The sequence below is a fragment of the Odocoileus virginianus genome, chromosome 23, assembly GCF_023699985.2.
Source record: "Odocoileus virginianus isolate 20LAN1187 ecotype Illinois chromosome 23, Ovbor_1.2, whole genome shotgun sequence".
Taxonomy (NCBI): domain Eukaryota; kingdom Metazoa; phylum Chordata; class Mammalia; order Artiodactyla; family Cervidae; genus Odocoileus; species Odocoileus virginianus.
The window spans coordinates 11,109,195-11,129,414 of record NC_069696.1 but is presented as its reverse complement, the minus strand read 5'-3'; the positions used below and the strand labels follow the sequence as shown (position 1 = coordinate 11,129,414).

The window sequence follows — 20,220 nt, the reverse complement described above, 5'->3', positions numbered from 1 at the left end:
TAAGGCTTGAACGTTGGTTGGGAACCTGGCATATATACTGTATGATTGAGTCCTCACCACAAGTGTGTGAGGTTGCACTACAACTCCTTTTCCTGAATAAGGAGATGGAGGCCTGAAGAAGTTCAGCGGCTCCTTGGAGACACTCGGGAGTGAGCCGTGGAGCCTGGGTCCCATCCTGGTCGCCATGACTCATGTGGTCTGAATCTTCATACTGTTTATCTCCCAGGGTATCTGGCTGTGGCCAACCAGCCCATAAATGGTAGCCCGACTTATAGTTTATATATATAATTTATAGTTCATTTTAGTTTAAACCTTACTTTGTGGTAGCTTAGCCGAAGCTGGAGGGGACAGGGATACTGGAGAAAGAAGAGAAGGGTGTCCTGAAGGCTCCATGGGTCCTGCCTGGTGTCCCTTCCACTCTCCACGTGGAGGGGCTCACCCCCTGCGGCGTTCCCTCACTGCAGATGACCATGGCAACCTGCAGGGTTGGCGGAGGGCAGAGGACCGCGCGCCGGCTGCTGCGGGTGGTCTGGACGGAGGAACCGCCCGGGGACTCTGGACGGGGCGGCGCAGGGGGTCTCCGGGGACGCCCGGGGCTCTCGAGCCGCCGGGTGGGAGAGACACAGGGCCGCTGAGGGAGCAGAGGAGCTGGCCAGCCGGGGGCGAAAGCACCAGAAAAGGGGCTGCAGGAAGACGTGGGGCTCAGAGAGGAGTCCGGGCCAGGACGAGACCCCGGCGTCCTCCTCACACCAGCCGTTTGCTCGTCCGTTTTTCGACAAGCATTTGTCTGGGGTCGGCAGTCGGCTGGCTGGCTGAGGTGAGCGGGCCTCGGGGAGGACCCGAGAGCACCTCCAGGCAGCCAGGGCCCCGGCTGGGCCCGCAGCAGAGGAGGCCGAGAAGGTCGGGGCGATGCGACCGGATGGGGGTGCCTGGCGCTAAGCGGGCAGGGAGTCTCAGGGAGCAGGGGGCCAGCGAGGTCAGAGGTCACAGAGAAAGCAAGTGGGGTGAGCAGTTGGGTGGGGGAGACCCAGCAGGTCCTCGGGATGTGTGTGGAGTAGAGAGGGTAGGGTCAGGAAGGGAGTCACCTGGCTTCACAGACAGGCTCTGGTGTGCCTGCGGGCTGGGAGAAGCCAGAGACTGCAGCCAGCATCTGGAAAGGAAAAGCAGATGGAGCCAGGGTGGAAAGAGGGGTCGTGGGGGGCGGGTGCTGACCTAGGAGTCCCCCCTCCGGACTTCTCAGCACAGGGGGAGGCGAGATCGTCAGCTGAGGGGGGAGGCCGCAGTGGAATAGGAGGCTTGGGAGTTGTTAAAGGTTTGCAGCAGCTTCCAAGGGCCAACAGAGGGGAACCTCTTGAGGTCTCCGTTTACTTGTCCCTAAAAAGACGATGTTGCCCAATGGCATTCATGTTCTACCTGAGTACACTTTATATTCTTTATATCAACTTCTCTTTTTCTGAAGTATATTAATTTTTTTTTAAAAAAAGGCTTTTCTTACATGTAAAAACAGCATCACTCACTGTAAAGAGGTTACACTAAGTCTGCCTTTCATGAAAACAGTATGATTAAATCCTAATGAGATGTCTCTATCTGCCAAAGGCTCTGAGCAGAAGGCTTGCTATTGCTTTGTTAAAATGTAGGTTAATATGTAGAAAAAAATTATAAGTTATGTTCGATACCACTTGAAGTAAAAGAAATGCAAATTTGCACACACGTGGAAAGACAGAGCAGGAAGGAGGAGAAGGTGGCTCTCGCATGTGTGCTGGTGGGTGGGTAAAGGACAAAGCCTCTTTGGAAAGCAGTTTGGTGTGACAAGGGGCTTCCCTGGTGGCTCAGATGGTAAAGAATCTGTCTGCAGTGTGGGAGACCTGGGTTTGATCCCTGGGTGGGAAAGATCCCTGGAGAAGGGAATGGCTACCCACTGCAGAATTCTTGCTTGGAGAATCCCATGGACAGAGGAGCTTGGCAGACCCCAGTCTATGGGGTTGCAAAGAGTTAGACATGACTGTGTGACTAACACTTTCACTTTTTTCACTTCAGTGTGATAAGAACCACCCCCTGCCCACTTTGTTGCTGTGGTTCTTCTAGGAATACGTACTGTGAATACATGTGGAGGTTCAGGGTGTGTTTGCAGTAGCACTGGCTGAACTGCCCGGGGTGTGGGTTGGGGCGGGGTGGGCAGGAAGTGAGGATGAATCCAAGCTTCTGGCTTAAGCACCTGGGCACTCAGGATTGTCATCTGAGCTGGGGGAGGCTGAGGCGGACAGTTTCCAGGGGTAGAAATCAGCAGTTTCATTTTAGACATGTTAACTTGGAAAGGAGATTGGTGGACATCTCACCACCCAGAGTGGCAGGTCACTATTCGCCTCCTTCTCCACCTTCCCCCGACCTGCGCCCCCACGCCCCGCAGCTACTCTCTACCTGTCAGCAGCTCCACTTTTCACGGCTCCTGGCATTTGTTTACGTTTACTACCTGTGCCTCCCACCAATGATGTGAAACGTGGAGACTTTGTCTCTTCCTCCTGAAGCCCGAGTACCTAGGAGTGGAAGAGTGCCTGGCTCATGGATAGGGCATCTTAAATGTCAAGCGAGGAAATGAATGAATGAATGAGTGAACTTCAGTGGGTTGATCATGCAGTCACCTGGATTTTTGAGATGGAAGCCTCTCTATCTCTTCTCCATTATGTAACCAGTCTTTGTCTAAACTACAAAGTGAAGTCACTCAGTCGTGTCTGACTCTGCGACCCCGTGGACTGTAGCCTACGAGGCTCCTCTGTCCATGGGATTTTCCAGGCAAGAGTACTGGAGTGGGTTTCCATTTCCTTCTCCAGGGGCTCTTCCGAACCCAGGGATGGAACCCGGGTCTCCCGCACTGGAGGCAGATGCTTTACCGTCTGAACCACCGGGGAAGCCCTACAGAGGTGATCACGTTACAACCCTGCCTGAAGCACTGGGGGTCCTCTGGCCATTAGAAAAATACCAGCTGCTTTAACAGACTGTGGCTTCCTGGCCCCTCAGGACCCTCAAGCCCCTCTGGAGCTCGGGCTCTGTAGCCAGAAGGCCTGGGTGCAAATCCCAGCTCAGCCCTGAACAAGCTGTGAACTTGGGCAAGTGCTGAGCATGAGAGTTGTGGTGAGGGTCAAATGAGGTAATAGACACAAAGCCTGTCACCCAGGGTCAAGCCCACGGGGAGCTCTCAGTCGCTGCGGCCATTCCTGCAGGATGCAGCTCAGCGAGGCTGACTCTGAGCTCTCTGCTGTCTCCGGGTTTTCAGATGATCTGTTCCCTCCTTTCAGAATGAGCACTTTCCCAGCCTCTTGCAGCTCCGTGAGGTGGGCATTGCTCTGCATTGGGAACGTGGAGTCTTAACCACTAGACCACCAGGGAAGTCTCAAGCTAACCCATATTTAAATAATACAATTGGAAGAAGCCCATCAAGTATATATATCTCCGTGAACTCATCACAAGCTGTCAATGCAGACACTAAACTTTTTCACCATCCTTAAAACTCCCTTGTGCCCTTTGCAGTCACTCTCTTCCACCCTGGCACCATGTCCCTGCAGGTGACTTGGCATTTTCTAGGATTCTCTGTAAAGGCAAGCCTACAAGATGCCAGGTTTTTATTCATCAAGCATAATGTCTGTGCGGCTCACTCGCGCTGTTTTGTGTATCCACAGTTGGTTCTTGTTCGTTGTGGAGTAGACTTCTGTTTTATGGCCTTCCCCAGCTTGTGGATCCACTCATCTACTGATGGGCATTTGATTTGTTCCCAGTTTTTGCTCTTACAATGAAAGCCACACGTATTATACAAGTCTTTGTGCAGACATACGTTTTCGTTTCTTCCGGCTAAGTGCCTACGGGTGGGACAGCTGATTCCTCTGATGAGTATACGTTCGGTCGCCCCACTGTCTTCCAAAGTGGGAGCACCGTCCCGCACTCCACCAGCCATGGAGGAGGCCTGTAGCCACTCACCTCCTTGCCGACGCTTGGTAGACTAGGCCTTATTTCAGCTGTTCTAATGGGCGTGTTCTAATTATTTTTTAAATCCAGACTCTGCAGTAAGTTTCAGGATACTGCTTCAGGAAGAATCCTTTACAAGAAACTTTTGGCATGCCTAGGAATTAATCGCCCGCCCACTGTCTCTCCAGTTCCGGTGCCAAAGGGTCAACTGTTAAATGAACATCTTCAAAAAGAGGAGCAGCCGCTGCCAGACCTTTCCGAGAGGTAAAACAAAACAAAAGCATGTATTAAAGCTACGGTGCCCTACTGCAGGATATGTTAGTTGCTCAGTCATGCCCGACTCTTTGCAACCCCGTGGACAGTAGTCCACTGTAGTGCGCCAGTCTCTTCTGTCTGTGGAATTCGACTGCAAGGTAGACAGTAAATATTTGTTGACAAAAATCAGTATTTATATATTTTAGGATTTAAATAAGAAAGATGGCAAATGATTAATGCAGTGACTAGAGTCAGGGAGTTTTAGAGCAAGCAGAGACCTTAGGAATATACTGCACTGACTTATTAACTCTAGCATTCAGAGCACTGAGACCTAAGAGGAGGTTTGGGGACTTGCCTCACAGTATTTGGGCTTCCCAGGGGGCACTAGTGGTAAAGAACCCACCTGCCAGTGCAGGAGACATAAGAGACATGGGTTCGATCCCTGGGTCGGGAAGATACCCTGGAGAAGGAAATGGCAACCCACTCCAGTGGAATCCCATGGACAGAGGAGCCAGCGGGCTACACTCCATAGGGTCACAAAGAGTTGGACACAAATGAAAGCAACTTTGCGTGCTCAGGTTATTCACAAACTTAGTGGATACCCTGGGGGAAGGATCCAGGACTTTCAACTCCCAAAGAACCCATCTGCCAGTCAACTGTTAACCTCCCTGCAGTCACACTTACTTTTTTCCAGAGTTGTAGCTTCCTTGCTGCTGTATAATATTTATTGCAAAATATACTCATCACACTGGTTAACATTTTCTAACATGAATGATAAAATTACTTAAATGATTGCCAAATTGAATTGTGACAGTAAAACATACTTAGTAAATCCGTTAAAAGTCAGACTGATGAATATTCTAGCCCTTCATTTTGAAAAATATAGGTTTAGTCTAATGAAAAGATATTATTTTAACTTGCTTGTTCTATAGCTTATAATAAATCCATAAGGGAAGGTAAAATGTAGGACTAATCAGCCGACTTCACTTTGTCATATCCCCTTTAAAAAATTCTTAAGTGTAGAGCAATGAGAATATTTTAATGCTAAGGTGATGCAATTTGAATATCTGGGCACTTTAATAGTAGCTGCTTTATAGATGAGTAGAAAGATGGTATTTTAAGAGAAAGGTAAAATATTCTATGAAGAGCTACGTCTGCCTCCCAAAAAAGCAGTGAAAGAAGTACTAGCAATTTAGCATTTCATCAAACGTGGGCATTCTTGGAGAGCTCTTAGAGCTGACAGAAGCAGCAGGTGAGGAGTTGAAGTCCGTTCTCAGGACCATCTCATGGCTATCAAAATGAGGTCTAGGAGATTGCAGGAGGGCTGGAGAATAATTATGCTTCAAAGACACATGCATTCTCACACTCAGACACAGAGCACACCGCATAAGATCTGTATTATATAAATTAAATGGATTTTGTGAGTCAACTTGGGTTAACTGTGGACATCCCTTCCTTCCCATGACTGTCTGATGATCTTTGATCTGGTTACCACGAAGCAGCCTGTTTAATTTAAGGCGGTGTAGCAGGCTCTGACTTTGCATTTTCCCAGTTCGGTAAAGTATCCTTTTTCAACCGTGTCTTCCCACTCACACGCCAGATTCAGCCAGCTCAAAGCACAGCTGAAAACCTCAGGGGCGACACCAGCCCCTGCCCCGAAGCTCCCCACCCTGGCCTGCTGCCTTGTGCTGGGACCTCGGCCAGGGAGGGGGGAGCTTACCTGACACAGTGACACAGCAGGTGGCCTGGCTCTGAAGCTACGAGCCATGGGCGTCTAAGAAGTCCCCGAGTCACTCCCTTGACCTCAGCATCTGTCTGCTCTTTTGTGGAAAGGGGATGGAAAACCCCCGTGTTGTCCTGGGTTGAACCATAAGCGGGTGAGGTCTGTAGCAGGGGTCCCCAACCTCCGGGAGCATGCCTGGTGATCTGAGGTGGAGCCGATGTAATAACAATGGAAGTAAAGTGCACAGTAAATGCAGTGAGCTTGAATCACCCCCAAATCATCCCTCCCCCATTCCATGGAAAAATTTATCTTCCACTAAACTGGTCCCCGGTGCCAAAAAAGGTTGGGGGCCGCTGGCTTCTAGAAAGCATGCTGCTGCACCTGTGTGTCTGCTTTGATTTTAGAGCCGAGCCCGCTGAGAGCCAAGCAGCCATGACCAGGAGCATGACCAAGGATGAAGTCATTGAGAAGCTCAAAAGCTGCATACGGCAGCAGGACCCAGCCTTCAGAAAACGGTTTCTCGACTTCACCAAGGAGCCTAACGGCAAAATTAACACACGTGACTTCAAGAAGGTAGGAGAGTAAGGTTTCCCTGCGTTTCTGCGTTTCCTCCTTTCCTGAAGGAAGTTCAGTTGTCTTACTGTGCTACCAGGCTCCAAAGGCACAAGCATTAAGTTTTTTTTTTCAGTCAAGGTTTATTTCAGGGCAAAACGGATTCATTTCTAGGTATCTTCCGGCAATGTAAAAGGATTCTTCTGGCCAAAAATGTCCTTGGCAACTTTCTTCAGAATATGCTTCTGATGTGAATGTGGCCGGTTTTTGATAGTTAAGCTTTCAAAACAAAGGGTTCATCGGTGCTTTCCTTGGCCGTCCACTGAGGACCTGGATCCGTGCGCAAGGTGGGGTGTTGGGGGTGCGGGGCGAGGCTGCTCAGGCACCCCCCAGCCCTGCCAGCGAGGGGTTCCCGGGATGCTGTGATCAGAGAGCTGAGGTTTATTCCTCAAGAAAGTGGGGGGAAAAAAACTGGCAGTGAAAATGGGAAGCTCAGAGTGGTGATTTGCATGTGTTTATGGGAACGGATGAGGTTCATGCCAGAAAGAACTCACTTTGAAGGGTTCTGCACAGACTTCTCAGGAATGAATTTGAACAATTGCTTAAAATTCCTATTGTGATCCCCGTAGTTCATCATCTGCAGCTATTTTTAAGGGAAGCCTTGCCGTTAATACGTTTTAGTGTCCATGTGGACACCTTCAGAAGAAGGCAGTGAAATATATTTCCAAGAAGAGAAATAATCATACTAGCAGCTGCAGTTTATCTAGTGCCTGCCCCTGTGCCAGGCACTGAAATGGGCTCCGTCTGAATCTCATTTCCAAGCCTCTCATCGGCAGCAGTTTGGGGGGGTGGTGGGGGAGGGATTAGATGGTGGTGGAAACAGTCCGGACCTCCCCTTCCTCAAGCAAGATACATGAACGTGGAGGGTCTATATTTGTGAGCCTAAGCGGCCCCGTGAGGAGACATGGGGTTAACGGGTAAAGGAGAGGAAAGAGTCAAGGATGGTTCTGCGGGTTCTGCTTGGGGGGACCGGGAACTGATAACCAGCCATCGCCGACTCTGACCAGAGTGATTCAGTGGCTAAATGGGCAGGAATCATGGAGCTCTCCCAGGGCCTGGTCCCGGGTTCCACCCCGAATCACCTGGCAAATGGGGCCTCTTTCTTTGTTTTTTTAAGTTAAAAGCTTCTATTTTTGGTGTGCTGGGTCTTCACTGCTGCACAGGCTTTCTCTGGTTACGGCAAGCAGGAGCTGCTCCCCAGCTGTGGCGCGTGGGCGTCTCACTGCTGAAACCACTGGTGGCTTCTCCTGTTGCGGAGCACAGGCTCTGGGCTGCGTGCCCTCCCGGAGCTGCAGCTCGCAGGCTCCAGGGCACAGGACCACCTGCTGTGGCGCTCAGGCCTCGTTGCCGCACGGCCACAGCATGTAGGATCTTCTGGATGGGGGTCCAGCCTAGGTGCCCTGCACTGGCAGGTGGCTTCTTAACTACCGGGCCGCAGGGAAGCCCCTAGTTCATTTCCTTATTCTGCCTGTTTATCTTCCTCCAGTAAAAACATGTGCTCCAAAGGTAGACATTTTTATCTCTTTTGGACAGGGATGCACCCCAGTACTTGGCACGCGGTAGGGCCCAGAGGACATTTGCTGATGAACAGGTGAAGCTAAAGAGCTAGCTAGAATCCCCAGGGGAGCCTGAAGGGCCAGCACCTGCGGAGTGAGGCGAGCAGGCGCTTCAGAGGCCAGCTGGGATCCCTAACCACGAAACTGGTCCCCTCTCCACCTGGCGAACCCGCCCTGGCCCCCTGCTCTGCCCCTGCCTGTCTCTGCATTCCGGCCAAGGTGGACCAGCTGCAGCTCTGCTCTTGCTCCGGGGGCACCTGCACGCTTCTCCCCTCCCTGGTCCCTGGTTCCTGGGGACACGCCAGTGGGCGGCAGGGGCTGCAGAAGAAAACAGGACACTAGACGATGGAGATGCAGGGAGAGAAGTCTGTTGTTTCAGGAGACTTAGCAACCAGTTCACTGCGAACACAATTAGGGAGGTATTTTACTGGCTTCCCTCCTAGTGACTTGTTGGGTTTAACCTTTGAAAACCTCCTGTTGTGACCAGCCATTTAACTTGAAGATCAGTAATCATGGGGTGACTTTCTACAGTCTGCTGGGGACCCAGATTTCAACCCTATAGGCTGGTAACCTCAAAGCATTATGTAAATGTAACTTTTCAGTGTTGAATTATATATCAGTGAGAGCAATTCTACCACTGGTGAAGTCAGAGCTGGAAAAATCATGGGCTTATATACTGTAGAAAGAAACCAGAATTTAGATTGGACATAATGCAAGGCATCCAGATGTTAAAGGTTTGGGAATACCCAACTTCATGGGCAAGGAAACCTTTGAAACCAACTCTTGTAGAGAGCTTTAAGCATTAATGATGACTAATTCTGTAATGGGAATAATAGCAATGATAATAACCATGATGATAATGCTAACCATTGCTGGAATAGTGATGGTATCACTACTCTGAGCACTTACTGACTCTGCCAGTGTGCAGGCACCGGGGTGTTGGTTTACAAGCATTATTTGTAACTGTCGCAGGAGCCCCATGAGGTATAGATCACATTACACCCACTTCACAGATGAGGAGACCAAAGCTTAGGACTTAAGATCATGGCTCAGCGTGGTCCAGCTGGTAAGCCATTCAGACACTCGACGTTGAATCCATGCCAGTCCGTATCAGCCTCAGACCCCTGCCCGGGTGTGACACGGGTTGGTGGGTGTCACACAGGCTGTGTGCGTGCTTGGTCGCTCAGTCGTGTCCGACTCTTTGCGGCCCCATGGACTGGGGCCCTCCAGGCTCCTCTGTCCATAGGATTTTCCAGGCAGGAATACAGGAGTGGGTAGCTATTCCCTTCTCCAGGGCATCTTCTTGACTCAGGGATTGAACCTGGGTTTCCCACATTGCAGACAGATTCTTTACCTTCTGAGCCACCAGGGAAGCCCATATAGGCTAGCTGGGTACAACCGATGATAGCTTGGAGGTTGGATCTGGCCTCAGAGTGTTGTGGGAAGGACATAATAAGAATGCCCCTCCACTTCTTCCTACCAGTTTGGTTGCGGGGAGGCAATGTTCTTGCCCTCTCTTCCCCCAGACCTCTGTCTCACCAGTTAGTAGTGCAGTGGCTGCAAGAGTTCCAAGCCCGGGGCATTGGGAGTGAAGCTCTAAGTCCTATTTACCCACTTGCCGAGTTCTGCGTCTATGCACTTGTTCATCCTTTGAACACAGGCAGCACTTCACAGTTGGCTTGAATACCTTGCAAACTATCACTTATAAAAATCACGGCAGATGGTGACTGCAGCCATGAAATTAAAAGACACTTGCTCCTTGGAAGAAAAGCTGTGACCAACCTAGACAGCGTATTAAAAAGCAGAGACATTACTTTGCCGACAAAGGTTCCATCTAGTCAAAGCTATGGTTTTTCCAGTAGTCATATACGGATGTTAGAGTTGGACCATAAAGAAAGCCGAGTGCCGAAGAATTGATGCTTTTGAACTGTGGTGTTGGAGAAGACTCTTGAGAGTCCCTTGGACTGCAAAGAGACCCAGCCAGGCCATCCTGAAGGAAATCAGTCCTGAACATTCATTGGAAGGACTGATACTGAAGCTGAAGCTGTAGTACTTTGACCACCTGATGCGAAGAACTGACTCACTGGAAAAGACCCTGATCCTGGGAAAGATTGAAGGCAGGAGGAGAAGGGGATGACAGAGGATGAGATGGTTGGATGGCACCACCGACACAATGGACATGAGTCTAGCAAGCTCCGGGAGTTGGTGATGGACAGGGAAGCCTGGTGTGCTGCAGTCCATGGGGTCGCAGAGTCAGACACGACTGAGTGACTGAACTGAACTGAATACCTTGCACTCTAAATTAAAAGTGCTGTTTATTCTCAGCAGCCATCACCTTCCCTGCGGTGGAGGCAGGAGGTGATGGGCTACACAGGTCCTCTTAGGAGAGAACCATGTGAATAGAATCCGAGCCAGGTGAAAGCTGACAGGTCACTGCATCCCTGCATGGTCTTTACTAAGACTCTGTTACTGTTTTCACCTCGCTGGTCAGGTAGCTTCTGTCTGTTAGGCAAACTCTTATTTGTTAACTAGTGATTGAGCTTTCCCCCTTTTCTCTCTTGAGTGTAGGAGATGTCAGAGTTTCTGATTACTGTGAGATAACCAGGGACCCCACACTGAGTTGAGAGCCCTGGTCGAGGCAGAGCTATTGGGGTTTTCATGAACTCATTGTGTTTTTCATGATTAAGTCTGCAATTTCCACTGTGGGAGGGAAAAGGACAGTTCTTTCTGGAATTGTACTAGCCCTAGTTGTGTATTTTGCATCATCCATTAAATCATTGTTCACAACAACCCTGTAACACATATTCTTTCTCTCAGGAAATCCCCCTCTTCTGCTCAATTGCTCTGGCCTCTGCACCAGAAATCCTGTGACTTCCATGTGTTTTTAAACGTGTCAATTTATTTAAATAATGAGTCAAGAACTTGTAATGTTGCAGAAAACCATTTTTGAATTTTAGGATGATCTAGAATCTTTATGTTCCTTCTCTGGATACAATTTCTCCCTTTCCTTATCCTTCATTTGCTGAATTAGCAGCAAACCCCCAAAACAGTAGCTTAAATTTTAAAAGTGGCTATTTTTCTCCTTTAAGAAAGGAGTCCAGAGGTTGTTGGTATAGGGTCAGTGCAGCAGCTCTACATTGTCTTCAGAAACCCAGGATGCTTCTAGCTTCTTACTCTTTCAGTCTTATCCTCATGTATACAAGATAGCTGCTGGAACACCAGCTATCACACACATGTTTCAGGCATAAAGAAAAGGAAAAGGGCAGGGCAAAGGCTTGAGCCAGAGAAGTCTTTCTTTTTTAAAGGGCTTTTTTTGGAAGCTCCTCAGACTTAACATTTTGTTGTAATATATCATAAGCTTCTACTTACATATATGTATATAAATACACACACACACACACACACACACACAGACTTTTTGGCTGGGTACATTACTACCTCCAGAAAAAGCAAGGTCCTGTTCCTATGGGAGAAGGAGAGAATACACATTAGGCAGGCAAAGACAACAGTCTCTGTCATCCTTTCTCTTGGTAAACATTGTGAGGGTGCCTGTTCCATACTTGGAATAGGACTAAGCCACATGGGGAACATGGATAAAGCAGAAGTTTCATTGCTTGGGACTAGTGACCCATGGGGAACATAAAATGACTAAACACCCAAGGACACATAAGTCAAGATTAGTTTAATTGAGTAATTAGACTAATTGAGCTATTCCATCCATCAGGAATTTGAGGGCAGCTTTACAATTCTGGTTCCCTGTAATTGGCTGTTCCTAATGGGAAATCGTTATTCTTCATCCTCAGTAAATACAATGAACATTGTTCAGCACGCTGTTATTCTTAGCCCCATTTCTGGAGTCCCAGAAGAGGCCCCGCGACAGACAGGCTGCAGAACTCATCGGCCAACAGCACAGAGCCCCCGAGACGTGGATTAGGGAAGCCAGAGTCTGTAAGAGCCCAGCCCAGTGTCCCAGATTCTTAGCAGCCTCGGCCCCTTACTTCTGCACCTTCCTGAAGGCGAGGACATCTTACCTTGCTTAGCAGGACGTGAGCTTCCTCACTTCCTCCCAGCAGAGTAGCTTAAGCCCTTTGGGTGCTGGTCACACTCACATATCTGGGGAATGGGTACCCACCCCACTCACTGCCATCAATTCCTAATCCCACACAGTCTTCTCTGGCTGGGGACAGGGACCCTGGTTAGATTAAACCTAGCCCCGCAAATACCCTTGAGCATCTCTTGGCTGTTTCTTACCACTTCCTAATCTGACACATGTTTCAAGGGGGTGAACCAGTGGTGTGTTTGAGGTCCCGCACATCTTCAGTTTTGTTGCTCCAAGCTCCACACACCCATCAAAAGTCTGTATTTATTTCTCTATTTTCCAGCAATAACTCTCTCGACAGATGCCAAACCTGGAGCCTCTGGGCATCTGGCCGTGCTCGAATCGGCCAGTTCCTCCAGGGCTGGGCAGCTGCAGGCCCTCAGTGTTGATGGACCACACCTCTAGGGCTTTGTTTTGCCTCTGTGTTCTCAGGGTCTTCCTCCATGTTGGGCCTTTGTCTCTTAAGTTGGGAGGCTTGCATCATCCTTTTTTAAGTTTTCAGTTCAGGTCATCAGACTCCAGCCCTGGCCCATTCCAGAGATCAGCAAATGTCTGGAAGGGGGAGCCAGACATGCTCTGAGCCTGTCCCCTCATGTCTCCAACTTCGTCACTCCAGCACCACATAACTAGTGAGCGCTCTGCTGGAGTGGCTGTCTGTCTGGCCCAAACCTATTTCTCAGTCCAAAGTCTACTCCCAGAGGCGTCAGCTGTTCCCAGGGGAAATGCAATTGCCTAGTCTCAGTCTGACACTGAAAGTGTGAAAGTGAAAGTCACTCAGTTGTGTCCTGCTCTGAATACTGGAGTGGGTAGCGTTTCCCTTCTCCAGGGGATCTTCCCAACCCAGAGATCAAACCCAGGTCTCCCGCATTGCGGGCAGATTCTTTACCAGCTAAGCCACAGGGGAAGCCCAAGAGTACTGGAGTGGGTAGCCTATGCCTTCTCCAGCGGATCTTCTTCAACCCAGGAGTCGAACTGTGGTCTCCTGCATTGCAGGCAGATTCTTTACCAACTGAGCTATCAGGGAAACCTTTGAGGCTGAAAGGTGAGTCCTTTCCACCTTGGGATTTTGGTTCCTTGAAACCTCATGGCTTTTTCAGCTTTCTGATGCCTTTTTATAATTTTTAATTGATTTTTTTCTTAATTATTTTCATTGGGAATATTTGCTTGCTGTGAATTACTTCATCCTACCCAAATGCAGAAGTTGAGGTCTGTCAGTTTTTTCTTTTCGAAGTAACAACTTTATTTGACTTGTTATTTTTCTCTAGTATGTTTGTTTTATATTTCTTTATTTCTGCTGTTACCTCTATTATTTTCTTCCTTCTACCTGCTAGGGATTTAATTTGCTTTTCTTTCTCTAATTTCTTGAGATAGAATGTTAGATCATTGCTTTCCAGCCTTTATCTCTCTCATGTATGAACTGATGGCTATCCGTTGTCCTCTGGGTGCAGGCTTAGCCGCATGGTACAGGTTTCATATACTGTGTTTTCACTGTCATTCTGTTCAACATATTTTATAATTTCCATTGTGATTTCTTCTTTTCTCCAATTGTTTACTGTTTAATTTCCACACAGTTGATATTTTCTAGTTTATCTCTTATTATTGATTTTAAAATTGATTCCACTGTGATCAGAGAATAGATCTTAAAGTCTACACACATCGAACTGACAGTCCTCTGCTTTAAAAGCTGAGCTATCAAAGGGTGTGGTTTTAAAGTATAAATCACTTCAACTGATCCTTCTAAATATGCTGAGGCTTAGATTATGACCCACTATAGAGACAATTTTGGTAAATGTCCCAGAAGCACTTGAAAAGAATGTGTACTCCATCATGGACCTTTAGTTTTCTAAGTAGGCCAATTAAGTTGATTTTATTGTATTTTTCAGGCCTTTTGTCTCCTTATCAATTTTTTTGCCCGTTCATCCCATTAGCTATTGAGAGAAATGTGTTGAAGTCTCCCAACTGATGGTGGATTTGTTTAGTGAGATCCTTTTTAGTTCTGTTGATTGTTGCCTTATTCACTTTGAAGCTAAATTTTTGGGTACACATAGATTCAGAATTGCTGAAGCTTCCTGTGAATTGTCTTCTTTATCATTATGACATGACTCTCTTGATACAGAGTAATGCTATTTGCCTTCAAGTCTATTTTAGACTGATAATAATATAGTTACTTCAGGTTTCTTTTGATTCATGTTAGCATAGCATGTTTTTTCCTGTCCTTTTACTTCAAATTTTCTGGGTGCTTATATTTAAATTGTTTCACATGGACAGCATATAGCTGATATTTTAAAAAACAGACTGTGACAGCCTTAGTCTTGTACTTGCAGTAGTCACTTCATTTTACAGTTAATTACTGATAGAGTTGATTTTACTGGAGCAGTGCTCCAGTATTCTTGCCTGGGAAATCCCGTGGACAGAGGAGACTGGTGGATACAGTTCATGGGGTCACAGAGAGTTGGACATGACTAAGCACATAAGCACACAGAGTTGATTTTATATCTGTGAATATCATCTTACTATTTTTTTTTCTATTTGACCCAGCTGTTTCATGTATTCTTTTCTTTCCTTTCTTGCCTTCTTTTAGATTATTTAGCTGTTTCTACCATTCCACTTTCCCCTCTGTCAGCCTACTGGTGTGTGTGTTCTTCTGTAAGTCTTTAGAAGCTGCCTGAGAGATTTGATATGAATCCTTGTCTTATTGTCTGTACTTAAATATGTTGTTATTTTTACCACTTCTCTAGCAATGCTAAATATAAAAATAATTTCATTTACCCCTTCCTATCTTTTATGTTACTATTGTCATGCATTTAAATTTTACTTCAATGCTGAATCCCATGGGACGCTATTTTTATGGTAAATAAGATATCATGTGTATCTGTATGTTTACCCTTGCTATTTCTTTCCATCTTATATTTTTGTATGCTTGCGCCTGGACTAATTTTTTCAGTTAATCTATTGTTATTCTTTTTAGCTGGACTGGACTTCGTTGCTATGCATGGGCTTTCTCTAGTTGCAGCGAGCAGGGCCTACTCTCTAGTTGCGGTGCTTGGGCCTCTCATTGTGGAGCACGAGCTCCAGGGCACACAGGCTTAGCTGCCCTGCAGCATGTGGAACACTCCAACAACAAAACCAACCAACCAACCAAAAAAACACTCCCTTCTAGCATGTAGTCCTCAAAGGTTTTTAGAAAAGGCAGAGGAACTAGAGATCAAATTGCCAACATCTGTTGGATCATTGAAAAAGCAAGAGAGTTCCAGAAAAACATCTACTTCTGCTTTATTGATTATGCCAAAGCCTTTGACTGTGTGGATCACAACAAACTGTGGAAGATTCTTCAAGAGGTGGGAATACCAGACCACCTGACCTGCCTCCTGAGAAATCTGTGTGCAGGTCAAGAAGCAACAGTTAGAACTGGACATGGAACAACAGACTGGTTCCAAATAGGAAAAGGAGTACGTCAAGACAGTATATTGTCACCCTGCTTATTTAACTTACATGCAGAGTACATCATGAGAAATGCTGGGCTGGAGGAAGCACAAGCTGGAATCAAGATTTCCAGGAGAATACCAATAACCTCAGATATGCAGATGACACCACCCCTATGGCAGAAAGTGAAGAAGAACTAAAGAGCCTCTTGATGGAAGTGAAAGAGGAGAGTGAAAAAGTTGGCTTAAAGCTCAACATTCAGAAAACTAAGATCATGGCATCTGGTCCCATCACTTCATGGCAAATAGATGGGAAAACAATAGAAACAGTGACAGACTTTAGTTTTTTGGGCTCCAAAATCACTGCAGATGGTGATCGCAGCCATGAAATTAAAAGACACTTACTCCTTGGAAGAAAAGCTATGACTAACCTAGACAGCATAGTAAAAAGCAGAGACATCATTACTTTGCCAACAAAGGTCTGTCTAGTCAAGGCTATGGTTTTTCCAGTGGTCATGTATGGATGTGAGAGTTAGACTATAGAGAAAGCTGAGCGCTGAAGAATTGATGCTTTTGAACTGTGGTTGGAGAAGACTCTTGAGAGTCCCTTGAACAGCAAGGAGATCCAACCAGTCCATCCTAAAGGAGATCAGTCCTGAATATTCATTAGAAGGACTGATGCTGAAATTCCAATACTTTGGCCACCTAATGCAAAAAACTGACTCCTTGGAAAAGACCCAGACGCTGGGAAAGATTGAAGGCAGGAGGAGAAGGGGATGACAGAGGATGAGATGGTTGGATGGCATCACTGACTCAATGGACATGAGTTTGAGCAACCTCTGGGAGTTGATGATGAACAGGGAGGCCTGGTGTGCTGCAGTCCCTGGGGTCGCAAAGAGTCAGACACAACTGAGCAACTGAATGGAACTGAACTGATGCCTGTGTGCTGTCACTCCAGCCATGTCCGACTCTTTGTGATCCCATGTACTGTAGCCCGCCAGGCTCCTCTGTCCATGGGACTCTCCAGGCAAGAATACTGGAGTGGGTTGCCATTTCCTAACCAGGGGATCCTCCTGACCCAGGAATTGAACCTGCCTCTCCTGTGTCTCCTGCTTTAGTTGGTGGATTCTTTATTACTGAGCCACTGGGGAAGCTCTTTTAACTCAGAGCATGGGCTATTCTTTGAGCCCTCATCCCTGAAAAGTCCTGAACTCTATCTAACCTTAGTTTCCTCAGGACTCAAAAAGGTGACCAAAAAAAAAAAAAAAAAAACCCTTTAGCTTTTCTGAGGTTTTCTGCTTTGATTCCTTAGCCTTCCGTCAATCCCCACCCCATGGCTTCTGAGTTCAGCAAGTGCCTCGAGGGGAAAACTGACAGTGTCCGTTTTCTGTTTTCCGTTCTCACCAGGAAACTGAAAAGCCAAGTCTCTGATTCTGGTCTCTGCAGTCCCGCGAGCTCTGCTTGTTTCTCTCTGCTGGTAGTGACCGCCTGCCTGGGCCTTCAGCCCCGATCCTGAACCCTGGCTCTGCTCCCAGAAGGGTCCGTGACCTCCTTCTCTCCCGAGTTCTGAGTTTCCCCCTTCACTCCGCCTTGTGTCCCTGTGAGCCCTTGTTGTCTCAGCAGCTGTCTGCATGTCAAACAGATGTTTTGCTGTCTTTTGTCTGGCTTTCTGTTTGTTCTCAGTGGAAGCAAAGACCTGCAAGTTGAACACCGACCCTTCCCTTTTTGATGGGCATTCGCTTCTTTTTCTCTCTTTTTCCGTCTTTAAACAGTCGTTCTTTTTGTATCTCTGTGTACCAGTGCTTTCATCTCTATGGAACGGATTCCCTGGGGTAGGATTGCTTGGTCTGAGATAATGTATATTTTGTTTTAACACGTCTTGTCTGTGTGCTTTAAAAAAAATAATGCTGTAGCATTTCATATTTCTAACAGCTGTGTATGAGAGTATCTTTTTCTCTAACCCCTGTTATATAGCATTTTAGCTCTTTTTAGTTTTTGCTGGTCTGATAGCTGTAAAGTGATTGCTTAGTTTAAATTTGCATTCGTTTCTGTGACCACCAGTGAATGTAGGCTTCTTCTGGGGTTTTTTTCCTTTGCACTTGGATTTGTTCTTCTGGGAATTGTCCATTCACATTCTTTGCCCTCTTGTCAACTTAGAAGAGGTTTGCAATAGACATCGTTATTTACCCATTTCCATAAGAAGCCCGGGACCCCACTTCACCCACATCCTCTAGATTGTCACCCCTGGGACTTCCTCCCCGTAAGGCTCTGAGTCTCTCTTAATCTGACCCGAGCCTGTACCCTGCCCCACCCCGCCTCTGCCCTCACCCCCCGCCCCCGGCTGCCACAGCTCTTCCCTAACACTCTTGTTTGCATCAGCTCCAGCCTGGTTCTCTCCCTCAGCCCCCTGCAGCCCTGCCCTCCTCCCTGGGGTGGACCTGTTACTCGGGCAGTTATCTGTGTCCTTTTTATTCTCTGCCCTGTCCCAAGCATCTGAAACAGGGCGCAGCATAAAATAAGTACTCAGTGTTTTTGGAATGAACCCAATCAATTTTGGAGCATTGGAGAATTGTGTTTGAAAATGCTGTCTACGGCCATACCACCCTGTATGCACCCGATCTCATCTCAAAGGCTGACTCTGAGCCACACTCAAAGTCTCAAAGTGAAAAGCTTTCAGTCAAAGCTCAGTCATGTCCGACTCTTTGAGTGCATGGAATTCTCCAGGCCAGCATCCTGGAGTGGGAGTCAAACCCCAGCTCCATTGCCTGACAGCTGTGGGATGCTGGGCAGAGCTCTCTGGGCCTCGGTTTCCTTGCCCGTCAGTGGAGATCGTTTCAGTAGCTACATTGGAGGACAGTCTGTGTGTCAGTCGCTCAGTCGTGCCGGACCCTGCGGCGACCCCATGGACCGCAGGCCACCAGGCTCCTCGGTCCATGGGATTTTCCAGGCAAGGATATTGGAGTGGTTTGCCATTTCCTTCTCCAGGGATTGTAGGATAGTGATAAGGATTAAATGAGCCAATACGTGTGTAGTAGTTTCCTAGGAATTTGTAACAAATTACCACAAATTGGGTGGCTTGAACCACAGACATCACTTCTCTCACAGCGCTGGGGCCAGAAACCTGACATCCGGGCGTCGCAGAGTCCTGCCACCCACCGTGGTTTATTTACATGAGGACCTTCCCTGCCGACTCTGGCTTCCAGCCTTGCTGGCTCGGCGGTCCTCGGCTGCCCTCGCTCTGATCTCTGGCCTCTGCCTTGTGTCCCGTCTCCACCTGTGTTGTCCTCGCTCTGTGTCCAGAGCCCCTTCTTCTCAGAAGGACTTCAGTCCTTGGACTTGGGCTCACCCCTAATCCGGTGTGTGCATGCATGCTGCTCAGTCGCTCGGCCGTGTCTGACCCTCTGCGACCCCATGGACTGTAGCCCACCAGGCTCCTCTGTCCATGGAGTTTTCCAAGCAAGAATACTGGAGTGGGTTGCCATTCCCTCCTTCAGGGGATCTTCCCAACCCAAGGATGGAACCTGCGTCTCCTGCATCGGCAGAGGGATTCTTCACCGCTGAGCCATCTGAGAAGCCCAATCCAGTGTGACCTCATGGGAACCTGATTACATATGCAAAGACCTTGTTTCATTAAAGGTCACATGTGCGGGAAACTGGGTTAAGATTTAAGCATATCTTTCTGGGGACACAGCCAACTCAATACGATAGGTTAACCCTATCAGTAGAGCCTGGCACCCGAGGGCAGGGCTTTGATATTTTGTTTACCTTTGTGTTCCTGATGGCTTGAATCGTGTCTCGCATGTAGGTGTCTCCCAATAGCTCTTGAATTAATTAATAATGTATTAGCTCTTTGTCTTCTTCACCACAAATATATTTATAAAATCTATCATTTGTCTCTTTGTTTTATTATATCTTTTGCCATTAAAGTGTTTTAAGATTTTCGTACAACCCAATATATCTATCTTCCATTCTTTTTTCCTCTTTTCTTTTATTAAAGATAAATTCTAGGTTTGTAGTCTTGCTTAATAAGTTTCCATTCTTCTCCAGTCCCTCCGGGTCTCCTCTCATACTTTACAGATAATCTAGACTTTCTTGTAAGAATTTTTTACTGCTTTATTTTTTAAACATGAATGCCTAATCCATATGGAGTTAATTTTTTTGTACTATGTAAAATGAGGCTCTTCTATATTTTCCCTTTGTCGTTTGTGAAATTCTCATTATACTAGGGTATACATCTGAAAATTCCCATTTCGTTGCACAGTTCTATACATCTTTTTCTATATCAATGTAATTTTTTTATTTTAGTAAAACAGATCTTTCCTTATTTTTTCTCCTTCTTATATTTTCTTGGCTACTCTCAGGCCAGATTTATATCTTTCCATATAAATTCTATCCATAAAGAGTTACCTCCCAAATGAGTTATTAAGATCATAATTAGACTTGCGTTAAGTTTATATGTTAAAAATGTATCTGCTTTTGAAATTGAGAAGGGAGAAATAATTTCAGACACGCATAGAGGAGAGCATGGCCGCCCAGCAGCAGCTTCTCCAGCCACCTTGACCTTGTGCTTGGCTTTGAGCCCCGTGGTTTGTCTTC

The 20,220-nt window shown here is 47.2% G+C and overlaps 1 protein-coding gene across 4 annotated transcripts in view; it reads left to right on the top strand.

The window, feature by feature from the left end:
- EFCAB6 (EF-hand calcium binding domain 6) overlaps positions 1-20,220 on the top strand; it is a 241,475-nt gene that overhangs the window by 120,659 nt on the left and 100,596 nt on the right. For all 4 annotated transcript variants that reach the window (XM_070453475.1, XM_070453474.1, XM_070453473.1 and 1 more), the window contains 2 exons: positions 4,048-4,221; positions 6,340-6,508. In XM_070453475.1, coding sequence (XP_070309576.1) covers positions 4,048-4,221; positions 6,340-6,508 — 343 coding nt within the window. The remainder of the gene's footprint in view (positions 1-4,047; positions 4,222-6,339; positions 6,509-20,220) is intronic.